Genomic DNA, 18,447 nt, shown 5'->3' on the forward strand with positions numbered 1-18,447 from the left:
TATCTTATAAAAGTCTTTGTAAGAATTTTTTTAAAGGTTTTTATGTCTTTGCGTTTCAGTCGAGCAGTTTTTTGCTAGCCACTTCCGCTTGTCAATTTTGGCAACTTCCGTGGCCACTGCAGCAACTACTTTGTGGCAACTTTTAGCTTTCATTAACGACTGTGGGGGCATGGATAGACTAAGTACGTTGTGGGTTGTAATTTGTTACGCCCGCTCCTTAAATAATTATAAATATATAACTGTATTCTGTTTATTTTTTGTTAACTAGCTCCATTGATGTAGCTTATGATGATATGGCTAACAGAGTAGCTTCTTTCTGCACCCTCATAAAGCACAGATTTAATATTTAGCTAATCAGCAAGTGAGTGTGGTAATATCCGTTAAGCATTTACGGGATAAATACGACCAGATAAATGGTTAATTTAACCTGACAGTCTTTTTCTTCCTCTTTTTAATACAGCCTGCGTGAATGTGTGCTTGCTCATCCATTCAGACTCTTTATGTTGTCTCTCTGCAGATGTGCCCCCTCCGGGCCCCATGGATCTGCCCATGTCCCTGCTGGAGATGGGATGCTCTGGCAGGTTTGAGCTCATCACACACCCCGTACCCGGCCAGCCTTTACCTCCACAAAGCACGGTCAGTAAGGAGGAAGATACTGTTTACTCATACTATTTTAGCTAAGTTGTAGTTCAATAAAATAATTTAGTCTGTGTTACAACGTAATTTAAATGATTAAGAACTATTCAACTCCATGATAATGGCATGCTTCTGGGCTTGTGATTGGAAATCACTGATGCCGTTGCAGTGGAGCTTTTCAAGACTAAAGCCCTGTTCCCTTGTATTATGATTATGCACTGTGAGTGAAAACCTATGTAGACCTACTTTTTCCCTTTTACCTTGAGAGCTGCCTCAGTTCTTTTATGGCATGAATTCGCAAGGGGTTGACTCAAAGACTTTAAGATATTTAATTTTTTTTTTTTTCTAATGAGAATTACTTTAAAGCCAATCCTTGTACAATTGCTTTACGCATACATTTTTGTATTCAAGGCACTTATTCTAGCACATTTAGCTTCTTCAGAACTTATTCAAAGTGATGCTTATTAAAATTTCATATTATCTAAATGACTTAACATTATGGTTTAGTTTCACCTGAGCTGATTGCTTATATCAAATAAGATTTGATTGTGTTTTATCTTCGGGGTTGATGGTGTTCATTTATAACTTGTGTAAATATAGGGGAATTATTTGACTTGTTTTGTTTATGTGGCTCTTCAGGATGTCTCTCTGATCTCTTTTTTTTTTCATCCACAGCTCCCTCATGGGCTTCCTCCCACAAACCTGAACCTGGAGACAGAAGTAGAGAAACAGTTTTTAAGAGATCCTGCATGGCTTCCTATACACGACAAAGACTTTGCCTTCCAGAAGTTTCTCAAGTACTTATGTTTGTTATATTGCTAATTTAAAAAAAATCACTAATAGGCATATTGATTGATTTCACTAAATAATTAAGAGAATTTCTTAAAATCACTGCTTCCTGAAATCTAACGTGTCTACAGGGGGAAAGTCAAATCTGATATAGTGATATAGTAATTAAAATCAACGTATGTTTAAAGATGTGATTTGTGCGTGCGTGTGTGTGTGTGTGTGTGTGTGTGTGTGTGTGTTGCTGTTCTCATCAGGGTGACCCAGAGGAAGGTTGACGTTGATTCTCTGCTGAACTGTTGTCCATCTCCGCTTCACTCAGGACTGTCTGTTGTCAGAGATCCCACCACAGGAATGCTGCTGGACTTCACTGAGGTAACGTGGCAATGTTTTTCTTATTAAAATAAAATCATTATTGAACCTGACAAAGAGTATCTTATTGTTTATAAGAAGTGCTTTGCTGTTTCACCTTTAAAATGTGCGGTCATTTTAAATATAAGGTTAATTTTAATACTCGGATCAACTTCTTTTTTTTGCAGTCAGTGACTGCCTTGAGATGTCCTGGCGGGCTTTACGCTCCGAGAGGTTTAATTTGACTTTTTCAGACTAAAAATGGCCTCCTTCACATTCTTTAGAATCTCTTTGGGCTTTTTAGTGATCCAGTGAAAAGCTACCAAATGCAAGCCCAGCACTTGGAATCAATTCCAGAGCTTTTCTCTTGTTTAATGTGTCATGGAAGAATGAAGGAACAGGCCTCACCTAGTCATAAAACTGCTTGTCAATCAATTATCCAGTTTCTTTTGAGCCTATGAAATTAGAGGACTGTGTATTAAATGGCTGTATTAACAGTTCAAACTTTTGATAAACCCCTTGAATTAAAGCCAAGTCTGCTTTTCAATCAAATTTTGATCGTTTGATTTGAAATTCACTGTGGTTGTGTACAGCAACTGTGTTATTGTCCAAAACTTTACATGCATATTTTTATACATATTTTTCAAGACTGATTTTATCCATTTTGGAAAAAAATAGATCTTTTAGATTTTAGGGCCACCTACATTTAATTTAAAAAACAAAAACAAAATTTTCACACTTAAGTTGTCACTATTTTTCACTTCTGCTTTTATCTTCGGATCTGTCGAAGAGTCAGAGTTATCATTATGGTCCTGGTCATTATCACTGTAATCAAAGGTTGGGTTGATTCATTTCATTTTGGGTCTATATTCTTTTTTTTTTTTTGTCACCTGTAGGTGTTATTGGAGAACACCGGCCTGTCTGCAAAGAACTCGCTGTCATTGCAGCGCCAGCCTGGGCCTCCTTCTGAAAGCCTTCGAGGAAGCAACACCAACTACCCGTTCCTCCCTGGTGAGATTCTTTCATTCATTCAAAGCATTTTTTCTTAGTGATTTTCTGTATTCTTCCTTTAGTTCAGATGTCGCAACTGAGGAGTTTTGTTATCTATTAATATTCTTGTTGTTATTGTCACAGGAGGAATGGAGGAACTCACGCTTGAACAAATCAAGAAGAAATCTGAGCTGGAGGAGGAAATCGACTTTGAGAGTGGTGATTTTTTCCCCCCTCTTTTAAGCAGGATCTACGTAAAATAAAGTCAAACATATTTTATTATTTCACCTCTTAGAGTTTGAATTTGTCATTATTCTTTTGTAGATTTACTGAAGGTGGCCCCTGGACTGAAAGCTGGGATGGACTTTACTGACAAAGGTTGGAACTCAGACTGTCCCACCCACCCCCCCAAAAAAAAAACATACTATATTTGCTAAAATAAGATGATTTACTGATTTTCTCCTTTGAATTTTGTATCCTGCAGATGCCAAAATAGCAAAGCCAGAGGTCAACCTCATGTCGCTCCTGTCTACTGTGGAAGGCATTAGTGGTTTGCAGCTTGAGGCGGAGGAGAAGGAGAAAGACAAAGAAAGTGAAGATGCCCCCAAACTACCAAGAACAAACAGTCTTGAAGACCTGGGCATCAAGGTACATCTTTTATTTCAGATATCTGGTAAAATGCTTTTCTTCCAATCATAATACTCCCTGAAATGACTAACTGTGAATGATAAATATTAGCGCGATATCTTTATGTAAATATAGCAAACGACCCGATTAAAATCATAGGGGTTAATATGATGGGAGAAGTTTTACATGTGGTCGAGTTCGCCTGTGTTGTGTATTGAGATGTTTCCCACCCAGCAAACACTCAGTGAAAAGGAAGTTTTGCCTGACGTCTTAATGCTCAGCTTTGGTTCAAAGGTGAAAACTCAGGTCTTGAACAAACATTGAAAAAAAAAATGTGGTTGCCTCTTAGCCAACCAGTAGACCTGAACCCTGAGCCTTCTTCCTCAAGACAGCAGTACTACCAAACATAACTTCTACCACAGTAACACTGTGCACAGTGAGACATAACACTGTGAGAGATGTCATTTACATGTATATGCATGTAAAGGGCAAATATGTTTCCTGACCACAGTCATTTCACAATCAAAAGAATGTCATATTTGCGTTTTTTAAAACATACTGCCTGGTGTCACGTGGACATCTGACAACCTTTAAACAAAGTTTTGATGTACAGGTCGGGTTTTTTATGTATTGAGCATAATTTAGTTCTCCACCAAAGGAGATTCACTTAAACTGTAACAGCGGTGCCATTTACTCAATTAACTTGAAATGGATTCAAACACATGGAGATCTGTTGAGTAACATAGTCTTACATGTGTAGCACCAACCCTCAAAAGCCTGTTTTAAACAAGGACAAACCCTGAAGATTAATTCAAACACAGACCATTTGAAAATGAATGAAAAATTTGAAATATAGATTTACCTAACACTATTGCCCACCACATTTCTTTCCGTAGAAATTAATTTTAAAGGCCATGACTGTCCAACTAGATTTAGCCCAGAGGCTAACGTACATGAGCATGTGGTGCTCAGTGAGTTTCGGTTCTTTGTTGTCATAAATGCAGGAAAGAAAAGACGAGAGGTAAAATCTGTAAAAACACTGAGAACAAGTTTAGGGAAATTACTTCTCATCCTTCTCTCCTGCATTCATCCTTTAATTGTGATGTTGATAAATTTCTACAAGCTGTTTTCAGTATTTAGTTCTGATTTTAATTCAGTCTTTTTCCAGTGCAGAATTTGTCAAATAAATGCTGGTATTCGCGTAGCAGGAAACAGACAGACATCCAAATCAAAGGAAATTGATGTGGGTTAACTGTCAACTGTGGCTAAATATGAACTGCTCTGAAGCTTTGCTTCCTTCTCCTCTGCCTGCAGGATGCTGCGTCATCCTCGTCTCCTCCAGAGAAAGGAAAAGAAGAGAAATCAAAGCTAAAAGAGAACACAGAGGAAAACAAGAAATGGGCCATTCCTGTGAATATAACATCACCCTGCGATGACTTCTACAAACGCATCCCAAACCCAGCTTTCAAGGTTTGGGTTCAACATGACAAAATATAAAATCCATTTGTCTTATTTTGTTATTTTCACCTCTCTCTGTTGCTTCTCTGAACACGGGATGTGGTGAGCTGTTAAGTGAAAACCTCTTTCTTTTTTTCCTGTTTCTCTGCTGCAGTGGCCTTTTGAGCTCGATGTTTTCCAGAAGCAGGCAGTGCTGAGGCTGGAAGCTCACGACTCCGTGTTTGTGGCCGCGCACACGTCTGCTGGAAAAACAGTGGTGGCTGAGTACGCCATCGCTCTCTCACAGAAACACATGACGAGGTGTGTATTTGTGCACCGCTTGGCAGCGAGTTAAACCCTTTTTCAGTACGAGCTGTAAGACTGAGGTTGTTCTTGTCTTTAAGGCTAGAAAAGAAGGATCAAAACACTAATGAAACGAGACAGCTGTGACTCACAGCTCACATAGTTGTCTGCCGAAGGTGGTTTGATCCCCAGCTCCACGTCACATTATCATTGGGCCAGATAGTGAACCCCAAATTGCTCCTGATGAAAGTTCTACATGTGTAAAACATGCTTCGTAGGAATAAAAAAGCACTATATAAATACTTTTTGAATACAAATACAAATGAATACGTTACAAAACCACTGATCTCTACACCAGGAAGAAAGAAGACAAGATGAACTTAATTAATGTACTTAAAATGAAAGTACATAAATCCCCAGTAAAGAATGTAACAAGCTTCCCGCTGGAAATACTGTGCTACCACATTTTAAATTATAATATACAATAATAAATATAAATAAAATAATAATAAATATCAAATTATGCCATACTGCAGTATTGTTTGGCCTGTTCACTGCTATACTTAATCACATTGAGAAAAATCTTAAAAAGGGGTTGTTTATAGTGCTAAACACAAACATTAGAAACAGCACTTTTAATCATACCGACCTCATGATTGGTAGACGATTCACTCTGTCACCTGAGCCACTCCTGACCTTTGACTCCTGATCATGTAGCTTTGAGGACAGTAAACAAACACAGACGGATTAAAGTGAGATAACTAAATCATAAAATAAATAGTAAAAAGTTACTTTAAATATTTTAATAGCAGGAGTCTCACCATTAGGTAATGATAGAGTGGGTATATTATGTTACCTGTTATGTTATATAATGCCTAAGTTTCCTATTTAAGGTTTACTTCAAACTGTTCTGTGGCAGATGGATAACATAACTTCGATTCAAATAAATAAATATTACACCCCAGAACAAAAGCAGCTTTTGTTGGCATTTTCACAGTTTTCGTAATTTTGACACAACCACTGGGTGGCACAAAAGTCAAATATTTTGTGTTTCCAAACATTTACATGGTTTTCCTTCCTAAAAGATCTGAATGAATGATAAATGATAAAACAATGGATGGATGATACTTGGTGGCTTATATTTATCGACCGGTGTTTGTTTTTTAATTTTTCTATACTTAAAGTGTATGCAGGAATCAATACATTTAACATATGTAACCCTTTAATCTGAAGACTGTTACTGCTTGTTGTTATCATCTGTTACCTGACAGTGAGGCAAGTAACAGGTGTTGTATAACAGCTAAACAGCTGTTTAAAGTTTTTATTGTCATTGTTCTTGTTTGGCATTATTCTCACTTCAGAGTCTGTAGTCTTGTAATATATATATTTAATACATAATTAGACGTATAACTTCCAGATTAAAGTGTTTTTTCTTTGCAGAGGTTTATTAGAGGTTTATTTTCCTCTCTCTCTCTTTCTTGTGTGTTTAAAGGACCATCTACACGTCTCCCATCAAGGCTCTGTCCAATCAGAAGTTCAGAGACTTTAAAAACACATTTGGGGACGTTGGACTTCTTACAGGCGACGTCCAGCTCAGTCCTGAGTCGTCCTGCCTCATCATGACCACTGAGATCCTCAGGTGCTCGGGCTGTTTGTTGTAAATATTAGAAGCAACGTTTTTCAGTAGAGTAAAGTTTCTAGATTGCTCCGTCCTCTCCTCCTCTCCTCTCAGATCTATGCTTTACAACGGCTCAGAGGTCATCAGGGACTTGGAGTGGGTGATCTTCGATGAGGTTCACTACATCAACGACGCTGAGGTCAGGGAGCGCTCCCACAGATTCATTTTTTTCCAGCTGATTTTTGAGGTTAATTGACTTTCCTCTCGTGTTTGCTTTCCTCAGAGAGGGGTTGTGTGGGAGGAGGTTCTGATTATGCTTCCCGATCACGTCAGTATCATTCTCCTCAGCGCCACAGTGCCAAACGCTCTGGAGTTCAGTGAGTGGATCGGGTAGGTGCACCACGCTGACAGCAGCCACTGAGCATTAGAGAGCTAATTGTGGAGTGGTGACAGTGGCTGCAGTTGGTAATTCTCCTTTAGAAATCTGCTCTCACACAAAACTATTAAAAGCAAGACTTGAGCTTCTGCCATTACTTGCATTTCTCTGTCTCGCCCTTATTATTATTGTTTGTTTTTTTTACCTCAGTCGTATTAAGAAGAGGCACATTTACGTGATCAGCACACTAAAGAGACCCGTGCCCTTGGAGCATTATCTGTACACGGGGAACAGCACCAAGACTCAGAAAGAGATGTTCCTGCTGCTGGATGCTACAGGAAACTTCCTCACTAAAGGGTACAGCTTCGCCGTCTGGTGCTTCACTAGTTAATCATTTCTTGAAGCTGTTTCTTAAAGAGGAAGTTGTGTTTCTTGTTCAGATACTACACAGCTGTCGATGCTAAGAAGGAGCGCACCAGCAAACATGCTCAGTCATTTGGCACAAAAAACACCTCTCAAAACACCACCGCTAGTCAGGTAATTCTCTTTTGTCACTATTCTGCCTTTTGATTTCTCTTTATGTCATCCTCTTGTTTCCTGATTTCATCCATCTCCCTATTTTTTTTATTTGCTTCACCCCACAGGACCGATCAGTGTGGCTCACCCTCCTGCACTTCCTGTCCCAGCGGCAGCAGACCCCGGTGGTTGCGTTCACCTTCTCTCGAACACGCTGTGATGACAACGCCCGCTCATTGGACTCCATGGACCTAACCACCTCCATAGAGAAGGCGGAAATTCACTCTTTCTTCCAGAAAAGTCTCACTCGCCTCCGAGGAGGAGACCGGCAGCTGCCTCAGGTAACGAGCAGTCAGCAGGGGCCCTGTTTTTCCTCTCCCCCAGACTGTTAATACAGGCTGCTTTCTGAATTGGTGATGAATGATAATTTCTTCTTTTATATGAGTATTTAATAATCATCTGGAACAAAAAGCTCCCCTAGGTACAATATATTCATCATAATAATGAAGGGATATAAAAAGATTTGCTATTTTGGTGTGCAGTTTCACTGCAGCATATGCACAGACGTGGTTAGTTTACGTACACTCAACATGGACGTGAAAGAATATGCATAATTAATTTATTTCCATAAATACAAGAAATTTTAATTTGAAAATGACTTAATCTTTGTGCTTTTTAGGATTTTAGACTTTTCTTAAACAACTTAATTTGCAGGACACTTAAACTGACTTCCAGTCAAAGATTTATGGTGTTTCGCCCACAGTAGAAAATGTTAATGTAACATTGAACTTGTCATTGGGGTCTTCTTTTAGATCTTGCTCATGAGAGACCTGTTGAAGAGAGGAATCGCAGTCCATCACAGCGGAATCCTGCCAATCCTGAAGGAGGTCATTGAGATGCTTTTTTCCAGAGGTCTCGTAAAGGTGAGCGTGACCGGAAGTTGAAGCAAAGCTATGACGCTAATGTGGCTTGGACCACAGCTGTGTTTGAAATCATGCTTGCATTAGGAGCATGAGGACAAACTCTAATTTTAAACTTGCATGCTCAACAACTTTTGAAAATAATGGTGCAACACACACTACAGGATGTTATTGAGATTATTGTGCCAGAGGGAGCAATGCACCACACTTAATACATAAGTATTAATAGTCTCGTGGGGGTGCAGATGTTAATCTGTGGTGTAACCACCTGCGCTAATATCGTCAGTAACGCTGCAGTGAGGAAAAAACAAAAGTTATGCACAATCAGCGAATCTGAGAATTCTGTGAAAACAAATATGGTGGTAGAAAAATATCTTTCTGTATCTTTTAATATCAAGTGCAGCTTTTCCTTGGAATTTGTTTTCTCAAGCAAATCTGTGATGATCAGGTGGGGAATTATTTGATGGAAATGACTTGGAATTTCTCTCTAATAGCTGTGGTCAGAAAGGTGGATGATGGTGAATGAGCCTGCAGGCTGAATCTTGGATGAGATGTAGCTACAGTGCTGGTTTTCTCTTTGGAAGAATGAAATCAGAGGAAAAAGAGACACTTTGTGCTGCAAACCCACTTATTTGCTACACTCACCTTCATTTGCAAATAAAAATAGCTCTACCAGCTGTCTGCATCTTCCCTTCCTCTCCCAGGTGCTGTTTGCCACCGAGACCTTTGCGATGGGAGTGAACATGCCCGCCAGGACCGTGGTGTTCGACAGCATTAGGAAACATGATGGGACCGGCTTCAGAAATCTGCTGCCAGGTTTGATACCCTCCAACTCAGCCGCCATCACTAATGCTCGTTAGTCCTTGAGGATAAATTGTAGCTGAGGAAAAACAAGCATTTTGAGACCTGTGCTCATGCCATGAACCATATTTTTAGGTGAATATATTCAGATGGCGGGCAGAGCGGGCCGGAGAGGTTTGGACGCCACGGGCACTGTGATCATTCTGTGTAAAGCCGGCGTTCACGAGATGGCGGATCTGCACGCCATGATGCTGGTGAGGCCCGCAGCAGGGTTTCATTTCATAACATCTACCTGCCGCGTGGGTTTATACATCGTTCCACTCAAGTCTCTCGGTATCCATCTCTCCACATCTAAAGCAAAGCTGTACCGCTTGTTTATTTTGGCTGTGATTCAAGGAAGGTGTTGCACGCTCCGTTATTCATTTAACATTTAATTACACAGTTGAGTGGGTTATTTTAACACAGTCTCCCTCTGTGCCAGTTTGAAAAGCACTGCTTTGGGTTCAGTGTGGAACTCAAACACAAATTGTGTTTTTTTTTAATCCTTTTTTCTTTCATGGACGCTTTACTTTCTTTTGTAAATGTAGAAAGCCAGAGCCTCCTCTTCTACAGATGGTGCAAAATGAAATATGCTGTGGTCTTTTATATATATATATATATATCTCAAACAAATCCTAATATTAGGTAAAGATAACCCAAGTAAATACACAATCTGCTGGGGCTGAGATCAGGCATACTCATGGTGGTGTGGCTGTAAGCAATTACAAAGTGGTACCCTTTACAAAAAAAAATCAGTGGCATCAGTAGATGAATTGGAATCAGAGCAGTTTTGGTTTTCTAGCTGTAGAAAATGGTTTACATCCCATTTCTGTGCTGACTCTTCTTCCTGTGTGTCTCCCTCAGGGTAAGCCCACCCTTCTCCAGTCCCAGTTCAGACTGACATACACCATGATCCTCAATCTGCTGCGAGTCGAAGCCCTCCATGTGACCGACATGATGAGGAGGAGCTTCTCTGAAAGCCACAGAGATACTCAGGTAACATTTACAGCTTCATTGAATTGTTGCTCTGTAACATGTTTCCTGTCTAAGAGCAGCTAAGAAATGTCTCTTTTTTTTGTCTTGTCTTGCTGCTGCTGCAGACCCACGAGAAGAGGATCAGCCAGCTGAAGCAGATGTTGTCCGCTATGCCCTCCGTGGACACAGAGGGCCAGCTCTCTGACCTGTTGCCTTACTACCACACGGTCACCGAGCTGAAGAAAACCAGAGAAGCAGTCCAGGTAAACTCGCACATATTCAGAATCACGATTACATTCATACAGCTTTAATCAGCTGCTCGTTTACCTTTATCATTTCCTCCCTGTTGTCTCAATCTCAGCACGCTATTCTGGAGTCTGTGAATGGACTCAAGGCTCTCTCAGTGGGTCGAGTCATTGTGGTTAACAACAAACAGCATCTCAACGCCTTAGGAGTTATCCTACAGGTAGGTGTATATTCAGTGTGACACCCAACCTCAGCTATTCTGTGAGATCAGGACTATTTGGGGTCATATTACCTGTTTCAGAGCAGATACTACTTGTGGATGAAGACGGTTTTGTGTGACTGTGGATGCATGAGCAATCAGACACTTACCTGATTGTGGTGTGCAAAAGATAAAAACCTAAAGAGGGGCTAAATCTTACATAGGATTTATTTCATAAAGAAAAGATAGCTTATTTGTGTCGAATTATGTAACAGTGGCAATTAACAAGTGAAATAAATAACCAGATTTTGTATAAAAATGCAAATTAGGATTAAAAAATGGCTGATTATTGAGCGAAAAGTGCGCTCTGGTGACAGTGCCTACTGCCTATTATATCAACTCTGGGCTAAAGTGGAGGAAATAGTTGATGAACATCGTGGCAAAAGGAAAATGGGAAAATGTTACGGACAGTCATTCAGAAAGTGATAGAGAGTCACAAAGAAGAATTTTTCTTAAATAATATTGTCAGCGATGATGAGCTGTTTAACAAGTCTCCATCTCAGCTCTGTACCCGGTCTCTGGTCTCACTGGAGAGACAGGTGACATATAAGCTGAACGGGTCACCAGTAAAAGAGGAAATACATCCAGATGCTCATTCACAGCAGAGGGTGGTGTAGAGTTTCTACGTCACCCAACCTGCATGTGTTTGGATTGCCACTGATCTCCCTCATGTGTGGACAGTGTACAGTGTCCTTGCTCCTGTATCGTTCTCTGACTTTTCTCTGCGTCAGGTGTCCAGTGACTCTGTGAACCGCACCTTCACAGCCCTCATCATCTGTGAGAAGGGCAACGAGGAAGGAAAAGGCAACGACAACGCCGCTCTCCCTCACCTCCACAACATGTCTCTCTTCATACCTGAAGGTGAGGTGGTGGGGTTAGCTGCAGATGCTAGCCAGCTCTGTGTGATCGCTTACACGAACCACTTTTCAATTATTTGATGTAATTAATTTCCTGTTTTTCCTTTAACGTTCATCAGGCCCCTGCAGCCACACGGTGCAGAAGTTGAAGCTTCAGGACATCTCAGCCATCACGGTGAAAACCCTCAAAGTGATTCCAGAAAGGATCATCGATAATTACAACAAGAGGCAACAGCCACGATTCAAGTATGCATTTGTTGTCTTTGCCGTGATTTAAGAACTTTATTTATTTTTCTAATGAGGATCCTATTTAGAGTAAAATAGATGGTAAAGCAGGGTTTGCCTTATAGCAGGGCACCCTTGTAACCTCTCAGGACCTCGCTGACCAATAGATGACAGCATCACACAGCTGTTCCAGATTTATTTGGTGCACATCCATAATGTGAGTCTCCCGTTCCACCACATCCCAAAGGTGCTCTGTTCGATTGAGATCTGTGACTGTGGAGGCCATTTGAGTAGAGCGGACTCATGCTTACGTTGTAGAAACTAGTTTGAGATGATCTGAGCTTCGTGAAACGGCGTGTTATACTGCCATCAGAAGATGGGTATAACACGCCGTCTTAGCCAAAAATGTGCTAAGAAAATATCTCTCACATGCTTTCATGATATATACCCCTAATTCTGACCCTACTATGTGAATGTTGCAGGAGAAATCGAGACTCATTATACCAGGCAACATTTTTCCTGGTTGAATTGTATCCTCAGTTTAGCACCTGCTTCAAGGTTTTAATAAGTTGCCCATTCATAGGTGCTCTTCTGCATACTTTGGTTGTAATTAGTGGTTATTTTAGTTACTGTTGCCTTTCTATCCGCCTACAGATGGTTGTGTGGGAAAATCCTGGGAGACCAACAGTTCTGAAATACTCCAACCAACAACCATGTCACATTCAAAATCACTTTAATCATCTTTCTTCCTCATTCTGATGCTTAGTTTGAATTTCAGCAGGTTGTCTTAACCATGTCTACATACCTAAATACACTGAATGTCTGCCATGTGATTGGCTGATTATATGTTGACATGTAATATGTAGCTGAATAGGTGTACCTAATGAAGTGGCAGGTGAAGATATATACATTTGTCTGATTCTGTTGCTGGTTGTGCTTCATAATTACATATTTTTATTGGTTTTCTTTTGTATTTTTTGTATTTTCAGCTGCATTTTACTGTGTTTTTGCTCTCTTATGAAAGTGACAGTACAGATATTGACGGGGTTTACAGGGGGAAATGAAAAGGGCCTCATCACTCTACCAGACGGATTACCACCGTTTCTTTTTTGCCACTGCTATATTTTAAAAGTATCTGGCCTTTTTTTGTTGTTGTTGTCATTTTCTTGCATTTTTCAGATTAGTCTGTACTGTCAGGCTAAAAATCTTCATCACTTCTCTTTGTCCTTTAGGCTTGACCCTCCTGGTCAAGCCATCTCCACGGCGACACAGGAGCTGCTTCGATTGGCAGAGGCTAACCCCAGTGGCATAGCAACCCTTGACCCCGTCAATGACCTCCAGCTGAAGAGCGTTGATGTGGTGGAGGCCAACATGAGGCTCCGTGTGCTGCAAGAGAGCCTCAGAGATTTCAACTGCATCCACTCACCCATGTTCGCAGAGCAGGTGTGTCTGTGTGTTTGTGTGTGTATGAGTGTGTGTGTGTCTGTCTGTCTGTCTGTGTCTGTGTGTATGCGTGTGTGCGGGACAGTTTTTAAAATATGCTGCAATGAGAAAAGTGTCTCAGTCTGAGTGTTTGCTCATAAAGAAAGAAAATCACATTTATTTTGTGCAGCAGTTACACATTTATGCAGCTAATTAACATCACATCCTTATATAAGACCGGCCCCCCTCTTTAATAGCATCTCTCATTTCTCGCTTCTCACAACACCGCCAGTTTCTTTTTATCCTTCCAATTTCCCCCCCCCCTCTTCTAATTTCACAATAATAACATCAAACTCAAAAACCAGATCTCTGCTTCTGTGCCGTCTCTCCTGTCTTCCTGGCAGCTTCATTGGGGAGATAAGATGCAAGAATCTGAGCTGACTGCTTCTATAATTACCCATATAGGCTCATAGCTGCAGCTCATCACTGTCTCACAGGCACAGCGTGTCATTTGAGCCACCAATACACACACACACACACACACACACACACACACACACACTCTCCCGTTACTCTGCAAGATAACAAGCTCTTACTTGCAGTATCAGTGTCTCCTGTTATCACTGCACATTCACACTTCCTTATGTCTTTATTCAACCTTGTGGGTAATAAAAATTGGCGGTGCAGTGATCGTCCTCAGTGGTTTAAAGCTGCGTTAGCTAAAGATGCATTAATGAGAGTACAGAAGTTTTTTATTTTCTTTTTCTCTGTTGAATTCACTGGATTTAGGCCAAGTTCTGCTGTTTTATTTCTCAAATTGAGTATCCTGTGTGTCTGTGTGCGTCAGTTTGCTCGGATTAAGGAGAGGATGAGCCTGCAGGAAGAGCTGGACCAGCTCCTCTTCCTCGTGTCGGACCAGTCTCTGACTCTGCTGCCAGAATACCACCAGAGGATCAAGGTTTGGATGAGAGTCTTTATCCTGACGTGTTTCTGCCCGTTGGCAGAAAAATGAATCACCGGCTATTTTTATAAGTCTGTCATTTACTGAGTAAAAAAAAAAAAGTGTAAAGACCTCTCGGATGCTTCTCAAATTGGAATATTTTCCTCTTCGTCTTCTTCCTATGTGATCATAGGTCTGTGAATTCTTGATGTTATAATACCTTTAGACATAAAAAGTTCCCATCACAACTTCCCAAAAGTCAGAGTTTGCTTAAATTAGGTTTTTGATAATCACAATAATTCCCAAGACATCAGAAGTTTGATACATTGTCCTCGATTTGAGTCCAGATGGGATCTCTGCTGCGTTTGTCTTTCTCTGCTGATTATGTCTCTAACAAAAGCATCAAAATAGGTGAAAAAAATCTAAAAATATTTAATTTAGAGCCAAAGAAAGGAGCTAATATTAAAAAATTACCTTAATCAACTGATCGAATTCTGTCTGTTATGCTAACAGTGATGCTAACAAGCTGTTTATTTTTGCCATTATAGAATTTGGTATTAACATACTTACGTTTGCTCTGTAGCACTTAAAGCAGACTCTACCCGCTGTGCTTTTTACAACATTTCACAAGAGAAGCAAAAGTCATCCTCCAGGTGGCGCTTGAGGAAAAAAATTCTTTAAAAGTGACAAAGATTCACTGCCTCGTCACAGAAGAGGAAGAAGGAGAAATACTTCATACTTTATTTATCCCAAAAGTTGATTCAGTAAATCAAAGTCTAAATGTTATACAATGCTACTTCAGGCTCCACAGCTGGAATTGAACCAGCAACCTTTTGCTTGCCAAAGAAATGTGGGACAGCCAATAATATTATATATTAAGGGCTGGTATGAGGCAGCAAACATGCTCAAAGCGTTCAGCTGCACGTTCAGTAATGGTGCAGAAGGTGGTCATTCATTATCACACTCAGTCATTTGCATGAGCTCTTTGTCAGCTGATGGAGGATCCAATCATCCTCATCAGGACAATGAACCAATAAGGAACTCCCTCAGGCTCCCTTTGCAGTAAAATGTCTGGGATTGCACCACCTTTCAGTCACAGCTAATGCAATCCCTTCACATTTCTTCTTACTCCTCAAATTTCAAATCAGTGAGATTTTTCAGTCTGGACTGAAGTTGTTGAATGCCTGACATTTTTAATCTGCTAGCATAGTTTCCCAGGTTTGAGGAGCACTTTTTCCTTTGAAACCCCACAAAAATAAACAAACTCAGAGGTTTATTTCCCTCGCCGGCCTCCCTCAGGTCCTTCAGTCCCTCCAGTACATCGACAACGGCGGGGCAGTGCAGCTGAAAGGCCGCGTAGCCTGTCAGATCAGCAGCCACGAGCTGCTGCTGACGGAGCTTCTGTTCGAGAACGTCCTGAGCCCGCTGGCGCCCGAGGAGAGCGCCGCCCTGCTGTCCTGTCTGGTCTTCACTCAGAACACCCAGGTGGAGCCGCACATCACCAACACGCTGCAGGAGGTGAGGAGGCGGAGGAGTTTTTTTTGTTTTTTTTCCCTTGTGACTCACTCACACACAAACACTCACATCACGTGACACTGTGCACATTTGATGAACAATGTCCCGCAGGAAGGACGGTGAGGGCACGTCACCTGACTCACCCCAGTCACTCCCTCACTTTTAAATCACTGGCCGAGTCTTTTGCTCAAACACGAAGGAGCTTTATGGCGCCCTGAATTAGTGATGACTTAAGTAGCAGTGCAGACACTAGAAGAGCAGAAATGCAGCGGTGCGATTTGTAAAGCAGGTTCATAATGTCCACACTGAGAGGCAGGAGAGCGAGTCACTTGTACCTACATGATCAAATCTAGCCACCCACATAAACTCAGCATCCCGATCTTGTCCTTTTTCTCTTCCAGGGCATCGAGCGGGTGAAGTCGGTGGCTCAGCGCATCGGAGAGCTGCAGCGGGAGTGTGGGATACCGCAGACGGCCGAGGAGTTTGTAGGCCAGTTCAAGTTTGGCCTCACAGAGGTGGTTTACTGCTGGGCCAGGGGAATGGTGAGGTTTAACACTTTGTTGGGCTTTATTTGACCCCAGTCACCCCTTTTGGTGAGAGGAAGTGTGTCTGAGAGTGTGTGTGAATGACTTCACTAAGAACAGAGGAAGTAAAAGCAGTTTTCAGTCTGCTGGGGCTCTCGGAGCAGAGGTGAGCGTGATCCTCTTAAATCCACCTAACAAGTTATCGGGTCACAAGACGCAGATCTGCCGTTCCTCTGCTGAGACGAGAAAGTGTAACGCATATTAATACTAATCCACCAGCTCTGCCTACCTGATGAGCATATTTAGCCCCAAACAAGGAGGGAAGAATCCAGATTAAGACAACACTCTATGCCAGATGACGGAGATTACACTTTAATCCCTGCTGTTACTGGGACTGGTGATATTTATGAGATTATTTATTTATTTTTAACACTTTAAAGCAAAAAGGGAAAAAAAAATACTACAATTTGTTTACTATTACATCAACATTTCAGTCTTCACCCTGTCACTGACACCTGGATTTGGTCTCTTTCTTCCATTTTTCTCAACACTGTTCCTCCTGAAGTCTTATCATGTGACTCAGTTTCATAACTGCCATTCATCTTGCGTTGGTGGATCCACTTTTTGTCATTTCTTTGTGATGGATTTCTTACAGACTGCTAACAAGATTTTAAACAAATATCCATTTTGTCTTGATACAATATTTCCTTCCATATTATGTAAATATAGCAACAATACATGACCCAGTAATTTGGAAATTACCAAATTAATACGCTCCCTGAAATGTGCAATCCCAGGTTAGAGCCAAAAGACATTTACATTTACTCCAACATGGCTGTTTGCAGATTCAGACTTACTCTTAATTCTGGGTGTTGACAATAAGTGTTGTCAAATCTTATGGAATTAACTGTTGTCTTCAGCACATACGCAACCTCAGAAATATTCTTACATCCCCCCCCCAAAGTGTTGACTCCACTTTTGTCCTCTGAGCTTTACTTCTTTACTCCAATAAAAATCCAAGATGATTTCTTCTTATATGGAAATTGTTTTAAACTTTTTTTTTTCTTTCTGATCTGCAGAGCGGTTACAGAGGATCACTGGTTTATTTTTGCAGGTCTTTGTACTCGCCAAAGGAAAAGTAAAGCTCAAAAACAAGCCTGATCATTCAGTTGGAAACAAAGACAAAGATTAGAAGACAAATGGTGTGGTTACTCAAACTGCATGTTGTGAACAATCATCAGAATTTAAACACTAACTTCTCAGTTTTGGCTTCAGGTATCAGGTTTTGCGTTTCTTAACAACCTGTTAGTTCCTAATCGCTCTTTTTATTCATCATGTGCAATTTAATGTCACAAAATATAATTTCAAAGTGATATTAATGTGATATATATGATTTTATCACTTCATGTCACCCCAGCTAGAGTATCCTGGAGTACCAGAATGTTACCATAGAAACTGTCTCCTTTCTTACTTTATGAATGGATAAACTTAAGATGTGATTCATGCTGTTAAAGTTTCCTCTTCATCGCTCACCGCCTCCTCTGTCCCATCCCAGCCCTTCGCTGAGATCGCCCAGCTCACGGATGTCCAGGAGGGCACGGTGGTCCGCTGCATCCAACGCCTGGACGAGGTGCTGAAGGAGGTGAGGCAGGCCGCCCGCATCGTGGGAGACTCCGTCCTGGGGAGCAAGATGGAGAAGGCCTCCTTGGCCATCCGCAGGGACATCGTCTTCACCGCCTCCCTGTACACCCACTGAAAGGTGGCAGGAGGGGAAGCTGGTGAGCGTGCGAGCACGCCGAGGTGTGCTTGCAGCCAAGTGCTTTCTTTGCACTGGAGGGGTGAGGGTGATGGAGATGTACAGGGAGGAGATAATTGAGGCAAGAGTGTCTTCACATGTTTGGAGCTGAATGTGCCTACAAAACATGTTGATGTTTACATATAAATTCTTAGCAGGATGGAGGGACTCGTTTTAATCCAACAGACCAAAGTGCAGACTGTGAGGTGGGGGTTGGGGGGGCTGCATTGTAATTAATTGTACAGTAATAAAAAAAAAATCTCTATTCAAAGCCTGCCTTTGTTTGTTT

General features: G+C 41.2%; 1 protein-coding gene across 1 annotated transcript; it reads left to right on the forward strand.

Moving 5' to 3' along the window:
• Positions 1-29: 29 nt before the first annotated feature.
• skic2 (SKI2 subunit of superkiller complex) lies at positions 30-18,429 on the forward strand. The gene is made up of 29 exons (XM_003447157.5): positions 30-182; positions 518-636; positions 1,312-1,433; positions 1,680-1,797; positions 2,670-2,784; positions 2,908-2,982; positions 3,088-3,141; positions 3,248-3,411; positions 4,705-4,860; positions 5,003-5,148; positions 6,623-6,769; positions 6,863-6,947; positions 7,032-7,138; positions 7,335-7,481; positions 7,565-7,661; positions 7,769-7,981; positions 8,453-8,563; positions 9,265-9,376; positions 9,497-9,615; positions 10,265-10,396; positions 10,501-10,638; positions 10,737-10,841; positions 11,612-11,741; positions 11,857-11,983; positions 13,195-13,405; positions 14,232-14,342; positions 15,624-15,842; positions 16,241-16,381; positions 17,919-18,429. Exons 1-29 carry the CDS (start codon positions 170-172, stop codon positions 18,117-18,119), a joined length of 3,735 nt encoding a protein of 1,244 aa, XP_003447205.1. The 5' UTR covers positions 30-169; the 3' UTR covers positions 18,120-18,429.
• The last annotated feature ends 18 nt before the right edge of the window (positions 18,430-18,447 follow it).

This window comes from Oreochromis niloticus, linkage group LG22 (assembly GCF_001858045.2).
Source record: "Oreochromis niloticus isolate F11D_XX linkage group LG22, O_niloticus_UMD_NMBU, whole genome shotgun sequence".
Taxonomy (NCBI): domain Eukaryota; kingdom Metazoa; phylum Chordata; class Actinopteri; order Cichliformes; family Cichlidae; genus Oreochromis; species Oreochromis niloticus.

Bases quoted from the DNA above. Each gene is read 5' to 3' on its own strand.
- skic2 (XM_003447157.5), top strand. The intron at 5,149-6,622 runs GTGTGTATTTGT...GTGTGTTTAAAG, and splicing joins TCACAGAAACACATGACGAG to GACCATCTACACGTCTCCCA. The intron at 15,843-16,240 runs GTGAGGAGGCGG...TTTCTCTTCCAG, and splicing joins TCACCAACACGCTGCAGGAG to GGCATCGAGCGGGTGAAGTC.